The sequence below is a fragment of the Chrysemys picta genome, chromosome 5, assembly GCF_011386835.1.
Source record: "Chrysemys picta bellii isolate R12L10 chromosome 5, ASM1138683v2, whole genome shotgun sequence".
NCBI classification, from domain to species: Eukaryota; Metazoa; Chordata; order Testudines; family Emydidae; genus Chrysemys; species Chrysemys picta.
Window position 1 is genome coordinate 2,563,996 of NC_088795.1, and position 10,015 is coordinate 2,574,010.

At 49.8% G+C, this 10,015-nt stretch overlaps 1 protein-coding gene across 1 annotated transcript; it reads right to left on the reverse strand.

The window, feature by feature from the left end:
* Positions 1 to 6,691: 6,691 nt before the first annotated feature.
* LOC135983502 (uncharacterized) lies at positions 6,692 to 8,813 on the reverse strand. Its single transcript, XM_065595812.1, has 2 exons — positions 7,889 to 8,813; positions 6,692 to 7,294 (listed from the first exon to the last, which is right to left on the reverse strand). Exons 1-2 carry the CDS (start codon positions 8,427 to 8,429, stop codon positions 6,792 to 6,794), a joined length of 1,044 nt encoding a protein of 347 aa, XP_065451884.1. The 5' UTR covers positions 8,430 to 8,813; the 3' UTR covers positions 6,692 to 6,791.
* Positions 8,814 to 10,015: the final 1,202 nt, after the last annotated feature.

Genomic DNA, 10,015 nt, shown 5'->3' on the forward strand with positions numbered 1-10,015 from the left:
CCCCAAAGAGGACATTTACCATTTTTGATGATGGACATTTCTACTTGTGTCCCTGATAATGCTTTGGGTTAGAAAGAATAATTTAAACATTTATTGACAAGCAGTAAATAAATACTTAGTGTTGTGAAATAAAAGTAAGAGAAGCATACGTTTACCACCGGGAATGTGGTTCCCTATGGCCCAAGTCACACAGCACAGCTCTATCCGAGCTGGCAGAGAACCCAGATCAGCTGGCTCCTGGTCCTGTTCTTTAATGAACATACGTGCTTCCTGGAGCAGTAGACCACACTGGCAGTACTACAACTCCACCACCATGATACCTCCAGCTCGAGTCAAGTCCCACACCGTATAGCAATTGGGGGAGAACATTGTGTTTAAACAGTAGGACTTTCCCCATTGTCAGATCACTGTGAAAGCTGAATGCGATTTACAGCTTAGTGTGAAATCCATTTAGTGTACTTCCTTCCTTTCTTTAGCATCTTAAAAAAATCAAACTAAAATGGTATAATTAGAACTGGTCAAAGAGTGAGAGAAAAGGCAAAAAATATTGTGGCGAATTCCCTTGCCACACCCCTGCGCGCACACTGTCATTCAAAATGTCCTGATCAGCTCTAACTTTCATACACCAAACAAGAAGAGCATATCCGTCATAGTTACAGTATAGAAGAGACTGACATTTAATTACAACGCACCTGACCTCATTAGTAATTTACAAATACAAAAGTGGATGTGGACCTGTCACAACCCAATGGCCCCTCTCCCTCTAGGGAGTTCCTTGGGAAGGCAGATCAGCATTGTATATTGCTAACACTGTTGCAAGCATCGCAAAGCATTTTGGGGAGGGTTAAAGGTGTGTGAATGGAGAGTGGAAGATTCCTTTGCAGGTTTACGAGAGGCTGAGGGGAAAGGCGGGAGAAAGAAGAAAGCAGAGAACGGGTTAACTCAACGCTGCAGCTAGCAAACTCAGTCCGAAGATAAGAAGCTGACTCTAGCCCTAGACCAGCTGCTACCTGCCAAGACAGAAGGGGGGAAGTCCAACCCCCACACCCAGCCATGCGAAGAGAAGAACTAAGTTGAGCAGAGCTGCAGATATAACACGAGAACAGTGAGAGCGAATGAATCGGCAACAGCAAAGGTGGACAGAAGGGAAAACAGTCTCTGGAGCCAGGATGTTTTGGGAAACTGGAGAGGCCACAGCAAACCTGTTTGGACTGGTACAAAGAGCACCAGGAACAGAGGGCCCTGAACGAACCCTTCCCCCACTCCTCCGCCCCCCGACCTCTGCCCTAGGAACCCAGGACTTAAAAACCCTCCTGAGAGCTGAAGCAACTCGGAGAGCACAGCAGATTCTTGGGCAGCCTGGGCCCAGGACAGCATTCCCGTACACCTCCCCCCCCCCCCGCCCCTTCTTCTGACGTTACACTCAGACTTGGCCAGTCTGGGTCGTACTGGTGGGAGTATGAAAGTGGGTTAGGGCTTGGGGCATTAATGCTTTCTTTCTTCCCCTGAGTGATGTGGGAGCATTCCTAGCACTCTCTGCTGTTATTTTATTATTTTATCAATAAAGTTTTAAAATTTAGACACTTGGTGTGTCTCATCATCTCCTCCCCCAAAAAAGATCCTGTGGCCCAGCCTGATCAACTGTGGCCCAGGGAGATTGGTAACGAAAATCTGTCACAGACCACAATCGCAATGTATGCACTATGAGTCAACAGTGTGCCCTTGTTGCCAAGAAGGCTAATGGCATCTTGGGCTATATAAGTAGGAGCATTGCCAGTAGATCGAGGGACGTGATCGTTCCCCTTTATTCGACATTGGTGAGGCCTCATCTGGAGTACTGTGTGTCCAGTTTTGGGCCCCACACTACAAGAAGGATGTGGAAACATTGGAAAGAGTCCAGCGGAGGGCAACAAAAATGATTAGGGGGCTGGAGCACATGATGTACGAGGAGAGGCTGAGGGAACTGGGATTATTTAGTCTGCAGAAGAGAAGAATGAGGGGGGATTTGACAGCTTCTTTCAACTACCTGAAAGGGGGGTCCAAAGACGATGGGTCTAGACTGTTCTCAGTGGTAGCAGATGACAGAACAAGGAGTAATGGTCTCAAGTTGCAGTGGGGGAGGTTTAGGTTGGATATTAGGGGGAAAAAATTCACTAGGAGGGTGGTGAAGCACTGGAATGGTAATCCTAGGGAGGTGGTGGAATCTCCTTCCTTAGAGGTTTTTAAGGTCAGGCTTGACAAGGCACTGGCTGGGATGATTTAGTTGGGATTAGGTCCTGCTTTGAGTAGGGGGTTGGACTAGATGACCTCCTGAGGTCCCTTCAAACCCTGATATTCTATGCTGCACCAGTGAAACCAAACATCTGCTATGCAATATCTAAGGTGTAAGGTATTGGAGGGTTGGGCCCAACATACCATGTTTCTTTGCTTTTTTACCCACCAGGTTCCTTAGCAAAGTCATGCTATTTGTGTAGAAAACTCTTCGCTATAGTTTAGGGTAATGTTGCTGGTTTTTTTCCCAGGGCAGCAACTGGATGAGAGCACCACAGTTTTGAAGTCTCAATTATTTTCTCATCCATCGTGCCAAAATCACCTTTAATATACATTCATAATAGAAGTCAAATCACTGCTTGTAACAAACTAGGCTTTTGTTCCTATTTGTTCTAAGTGATGTGAGGGCCTGATGGCTGGCTGGCAGAGAAGCTCTTCCAGATGTTAGTAGAAGTATTTGAAGCACCACACACTCTGGAATGCATCACTAACAAAATTTCTTCAGTGTATTGATTACAGTACAGACTGCTAATGTGCATTACTTCCTGGGTGGCATCTAGTGTGTCTTCCCTAGGTTTAGAAGGGATTCTTCAGGAAGGAAGATAAAGACAGTGCCTTCATTAGCAAAGTATATCTAAAATGACAGCAGTTTGAAAAGCTAGGGGAAAACACAATTATTTGTGTATTTGGAATGAAATGTTAAAATAGTCCCTTGACATTTTAAACCATTTTTACATTGATTAGTTTAACAAAATTCCACTCCGCCATGGGATACCTCCTCTCAGGGGATATATATGTTAGCAGTTTAGGACTACACAAGCTGTTAAAAATGTTCACATCCCTAAGCAAATTTCTTCAAACCACGTGTCAAACTCTTCACACTCCTTAGCGCTGATTGGTCGGGGTGGTGCTAAGAGGGATGTGACATAGGTCCTGCCCCTAAGCATGCATTGGGGCGAAGTCAGGACTTCCAATGGTAGCATCTCTCCTCCCCTTGACCAATTAACACTGAGGGTACGTCTACACTACGAAATTAGTTCGAATTTATAGAAGCCAGTTTTATTGAAATCGGTTGTATACAGCCGATTGTGTGTGTCCACACAATAAAATGCTCTAGTCGGCGGACCGCGTCCACAGTACAAGGCTAGCGTTGACTTCCGGAGCATTGCACTATGGGTAGCTATCCCACAGCTATCCCACAGTTCCCGCAGTCTCCGCCGCCCCTTTGAATTCTGGGTTGAGATCCCAATGCCCGGATGATGCAAAACAGTGTCGCGGGCGGTTCTGGGTACATGTCGTCAGGCCCCTCCCTCCCCCGTCACAGCAACGGCAGACAATAGATTCGCGCCTCTTTACCTGGGTTACCTGTGCAGACAACATGGAGCCCGCTCAGCTGAGCTCACCGTCACCATATGTCCTCTGGGTGCCGGCAGACTTGGGACTGCATTGCTACACAGCAGCAGCTGCTAACTGCCTTTTGGCGGTAGACGGTGCAGTAGACTGGTAGCCTTCATCGGCGATCTGGGTGCTGGCAGCCGTGGGGCTTGCCTTTTGGCAGTAAATGGTGTATTACGACTATTAGCCGTCCTATTACAAGTCGGGTCATCACACGTTAGCAGAGTCTTCCCCGAGCAGCCGATTGTGCAATAGGCCTGAAGACCATCGTCATACGCTGCCCCGTATTTGCTGCCAAGCACCCAGAAAGATGCCGAGGGCTATCAGTCACACTGCACCGTCGTCTTAAGATGTAAAAAATAGATTTGCTCTGTATTCATTTGCTTCCCCCTCCCTCCGTCAAATCAACGGCCTGCTAAGCCCAGGGTTTTCAGTTTAATCTTTGGTGGGGACCATTCTGTGTGACAGTTGTTTGTGTTTCTCCCTGATGCACAGCCACCGTTCTTTATTTTAATTCACTGTGCCTGTACGCCATGTCGTCACTCGGCCCGCCCTCTCTCCTTCCCCTAGTCCGTCAGATACTACGTTTGCGCCACAGCTCAGAGAGCCGAGAAGCGGTTCGCGCCTTTTCTTTGAATTCTGGGTTGAGATCCCAATGCCCGGATGATGCAAAACAGTGTCGCGGGCGGTTCTGGGTACATGTCGTCAGGCCCCTCCCCCCTCGTCACAGCAACGCAGACAATAGATTCGCGCCTTTTTACCTGGGTTACCTGTGCAGACAACATACCACGGCAAGCATGGAGCCCGCTCAGCTCAGCTGAGCTCACCGTCACCATATGTCCTCTGGGTGCCGGCAGACGTGGGACTGCATTGCTACACAGCAGCAGCTGCTAACTGCCTTTTGGCGGTAGACGGTGTAGCATGAGTGATAGCCATGGGGCTGGCAGCCGTAGGGCTGCATTGCACCAGCCCCTTGCCAGGCGATGGTATATTATGACTGGTACCCGTCATCGTCGTATTGGTGTGGCTGTCAATCATGGCCACCTGGGCAGACATGCTACTGTTTCGATGATGATGGCTACCAGTCGTAATATACTATTTTCTGCCAATTGCCCAGTATTGTCTGCTAAGCACCCAGAAGAGGCCGAGGGCGATGCTGGGTGCTGGCGGACGTGGGGCTGGCAGACGTGGGGCTGCATTGCTACACAGCAGCAGCCCCTTGCCTTTTGGCAGATGATGGTATTTTATGATTGGTACCCATCGTCATCGTACTGGAGAGGCTATCACTCATGCTGCACCGTCGGCTGCCAGCTTAAGATGTAAAAAATAGATTTGTTCTGTATTCATTTGCTTCCCCTTCCTCCGTGAAATCAATGGCCTGCTAAGCCCAGGGTTTTCAGTTTAATCTTTGGGGGGACCATTCTGTGTGACAGTTGTTTGTGTTTCTCCCTGTTCCTGTACCTGTACGCCATGTCGTCACTCGGCCCTCCCCCCCTCCTTCTCCTGGTCCATCAGATACTACTTTCGCGCCTTTTTTCTGACCAGGCGCCATAGCTAGCACTGGGATCATGGAGCCCGCTCAGATCACCGCGGCAATTATGAGCACTATGAACACCACGCGCATTGTCCTGGAGTATATGCAGAGCCAGGACATGCCAAGGCGAAACCCGGACCAGGCGAGGAGGCGATTGCAGCACGGCAACGAGAGTGATGAGGAAATTGACATGGACATAGACCTCTCACAAGGCACAGGCCCCAGCAATGTGGAAATCATGGTGTCACTGGGGCAGGTTGATGCCGTGGAACGCCGATTCTGGGCCCGGGAAACAAGCACAGACTGGTGGGACCGCATCGTGCTGCAGGTATGGGACGATTCCCAGTGGCTGCGAAACTTTCGCATGCGTAAGGGCACTTTCATGGAACTTTGTGACTTGCTTTCCCCTGCCCTGAAACGCCAGGATACCAAGATGAGAGCAGCCCTCACAGTTGAGAAGCGAGTGGCGATAGCCCTGTGGAAGCTTGCAACGCCAGACAGCTACCGGTCAGTCGGGAATCAATTTGGAGTGGGCAAATCTATGGTGAGGGCTGCTGTGATCCAATTTGCCAGGGCAATGAAAGACCTGGTGATAGCAAGGGTAGTGACTCTGGGCAACGTGCAGTCAATAGTGGATGGTTTTGCTGAAATGGGATTCCCAAACTGTGGCGGGGCCATAGACGGAACCCATATCCCTATCTTGTCACCGGAGCACCAAGCCACCGACTACGTAAACCGCAAGGGGTACTTTTCAATGCTGCTGCAAGCCCTGGTGGATCACAAGGGACGTTTCACCAACATCAACGTGGGATGGCCGGGAAAGGTACATGATGCTCGCGTCTTCAGGAACTCTGCTCTGTTTCGAAAGCTGGAGGAAGGGACTTTCTTCCCGGACCAGAAAGTGACCATTGGGGATGTTGAAATGCCTATCGTGATCCTTGGGGACCCAGCCTACCCCTTAATGCCATGGCTCATGAAGCCGTACACAGGCAGCCTGGACAGGAGTCAGGACCTGTTCAACTACAGGCTGAGCAAGTGCCGAATGGTGGTGGAATGTGCATTTGGACGTTTAAAAGCGCGCTGGCGCAGCTTACTGACTCGCTCAGACCTCAGCAAAAAGAATATCCCCATTGTTATTGCTACTTGCTGTGCGCTCCACAATATCTGTGAGAGTAAGGGGGAGACCTTTATGGCGGGGTGGGAGGTTGAGGCAACTCGTCTGGCCGCTGATTACGCGCAGCCAGACACCAGGGCGGGTGCGCGCAGCCAGAGCACAGCAGGGCGCGGTGCGCATCAGAGAAGCTTTGAAAACGAGTTTTGTGACTGGCCAGGCTACTGTGTGAAACTTCTGTTTGTTTCTCCTTGATGAACCCTCCAAACCCCCACCCCCCGACCCGGTTCACTCTACTTCCCTGTAAACCAACCACCCCACCCCACCCTCCCCTCCCGCTTGCAGAGGCAATAAAGTCATTCTTTTTAACATTCATGCATTCTTTATTAGTTCCTTACAGAGGTAGGGGGATAATTGCCAAGGTAGCCTGGGAGGGGTGGGGGAGGAGGGATGGAAAAGGACACACTGCATTTTAAAACTTTAAGTCTTATTGAAGGCCAGCCTTCTGATGCTTGGGCGATCATCTGGAGTGGAGTGACTGGGTGGACGGAGGCCCCCCCACCGTGTTCTTGGGCGTCTTGGTGAGGAGGCTATGGAACTTGGGGAGGAGGGCTGTTGATTACACAGGGGCTGTAGCGGCGGTCTCTGCTCCTGCTGCCTTTCCTGCAACTCAACCATACGCTCGAGCATATCAGTTTGATGCTCCAGCAGACGGAGCATTGCCTCTTGCTGTCTGTCTGCAAGCTGACGCCACCTATCGTCTTCAGCCCGCCACTTGCTCTGTTCTTCCCGCGATTCAGCCCGCCACCTCTCCTCTCGTTCATATTGGGCTTTTCTCATCTCCGACATTGACTGCCTCCACGCATTCTGCTGTGCTCTATCAGCCTGGGCGGACATGTGCAGCTCCGTGAACATCTCGTCCCTCGTCCTACGTTTTCTCTTTCTAATGTTCACGAGCCTCTGCGAAGGAGAAACATTTGCAGCTGGCGGAGGAGAAGGGAGAGGTGGTTAAAAAAGACACATTTTAGAGAACAATGGGTACACTCTTTCATTACAAGGTGGCATATTTCGGCTTGCAGGCAGCCATCGTAGGCCACAGTGTTTTGGCTTTTTTAACCTTCTTAACATGCGGGAAAGGTTGCAAACAGCAGCGCATTTCCCATATCAAGGATGAATTGGTTTGTCCATTTAAAATGGGGTTTCAATGTAAAAGGAGGGGGCTGCGGTTTCCCGGTTAACATGCGGCACAAACACAAGTAAACCCCCCCCCCACACACACACACGATTCTCTGGGATGATCACTTCACCCCTCCCCCCACCGCGTGGTTAACAGCGGGGAACATTTCTGGTCAGAAGAACAGGAACAGGCGCCTCTGAATGTCCCCTTAATAAAATCACCCCATTTCAACCAGGAGAGCTTTCTGGAGATGTCCCTGGAGGATTTCCGCTCCATCCCCATACATGTTAACAGACTTTTCCAGTAGATGTACTGGCCGCGATTGCCAGGGCAAAGTAATCATTAAACACGCTTGCTTTTTTTTTGTAATGTTTACAAATAGTTACAAAGTTACACTCACCAGAGGTCTCCTGTGTGCCCTGAGGGTCTTGGGTGAGTTCAGGGGTTACTGGTTCCAGGTCCAGGGTCACAAACATATCCTGGCTGTTGGGGAAACCGGTTTCTCCGCTTCCTTGCTGCTGTGAGCTACCTACAGTACCTCCATCGTCATCTTCCTCGTTCCCCGAACCGTCTTCCCTGTGTGTTTCTCCAGTGAGAGAGTCATAGCACACGGTTGGGGTAGTGGTGGCTGCACCCCCTAGGATCGCATGCAGCTCCGCGTAGTAGCGGCAAGTTTGCGGCTCTGCCCCGGACCTTCCGTTTGCTTCTCTGGCTTTGTGGTAAGCTTGCCGTAGCTCCTTAATTTTCACGCAGCACTGCTGTGTGTCCCTGTTATGGCCTCGGTCCTTCATGGCCTTGGAGATCTTTTCTAATACTTTTCCATTTCTTTTACTGCTACGGAGTTCAGCTATCACTGCTTCATCTCCCCATATGGCGAGCAGATCTCGTACCTCCCGTTCGGTCCATGCTGGAGCTCTTTTGCGATCCTGGGAGGACTCCATCACGGTTACCTGTGCTGATGAGCTCTGCGGGGTCACCTGTGCTCTCCACGCTGGGCAAACAGGAAATGAAATTCAAACCTTCGCGGGTCTTTTCCTGTCTACCTGGTCAGTGCATCTGAGTTGAGAGTGCTGTCCAGAGCGGTCACAATGAAGCACTGTGGGATAGCTCCCGGAGGCCAATAACGTCGAATTCCATCCACACTACCCCAATTCTGACCCGCAAAGACCGGTTTTATCACTAATCCCCTCGTCAGAGGTGGTGTAAAGAAACCGGTTTAAAGGACCCTTTAAGTCGAAAGAAAGGGCTTCGTCGTGTGGACGTGTCCAGGCTTAATTCGGTTTAACGCTGCTAAAGTCGACCTAAACCCGTAGTGTAGACCAGGCCTCAGATGGGTCCAGAAATCACAACTCTCTGTCTTCTGAGACCCCACTGACCAGGGCACATGCCTCATGTGTTTGCTTTTACTTCTGGGGGTGAGCCAGCCCCCATGACTCCTCCTGCAGCCTGACTATGCTCCCCTCTGCCAGTTGGTCTCAATCTAGGCCTCTACACAGACCCAATTAGGAGTGTGAAACAATTGGTGGGGCCTTGTGGGTGGTGGGACCACCAAGCCCCAGGCCAAATGGAGAGGGTCTCTAGGCCAGAAATCTGGCATCTAATGCTAAGCCATTGACTGCTTAGTAGTAGCACCCTGGAAGTCTTCAAGCCTTTTAGGTATGAAAGGGGCCATCTTGTTTAAACAACATGTTTTGAGAAAGGAAACATGGACTCTGTCACCACCCCGTGAGAACAACCGAATTCGTTTCAGCTTTGACAGTGCTTGGGGACTTGTAGGGAAAGCGCTACATTAGCAACATCTCGGAGGAGCAGGAGAGGATCACTTTGGCCCAGCCACTGCTGGAGACTCTGGAACCTGTCCGAGAGAGACCCTAGACCATCTGACAAGTGTGATGCCCACCCGCTGTCTGAACCCATGGAAGGGGAGGCCTCATAAAAGACTGGGGAGCCTGTGTCACACTATTTGAACCATGGAGCCGCATAGTAGGTGAATTGGGTATAAAATATTGAGGGGCTGAGGGATATCAGGGGTAGGAACCGTCTGAGGATATATATATCTAAATGGGTGCTTACCTAAATGGGGACACTGCTTTATATTAAAACTGACTCCATAAACCATTTCCACATCTTCAGATTCTGAGCGGTTAACCTCAACAGGTTTGGCATGCTATGGTATGGCTGTAATTCCTTTTAAACTGCAGGAACACATCAAAGTAGCAAAAGGTGTTGCGGATCATAAAATAGCACCACATCTTAGATGTTACAGTTCTGTTAAACTGCTCCACGATCCCCGCCATAACATTATTAGTAACAAAATAGCCACTCTTACGCCATTTTAATAATTTGCTTAAAGTCATTTAAAAATTATTTTCCATGATCAGTCTGTAATCTTAGGGGTATATTTGTGTTTCATCAAAATAGTTCTAAAGGCCTCAGGTACTGCGCCTTCTGCCCTGTCTTTTAGGGCTAAGGCCCAGCCATGCTTAGACCGAATGTCTATCATCATTAAGCTGTACTTAAAACCACC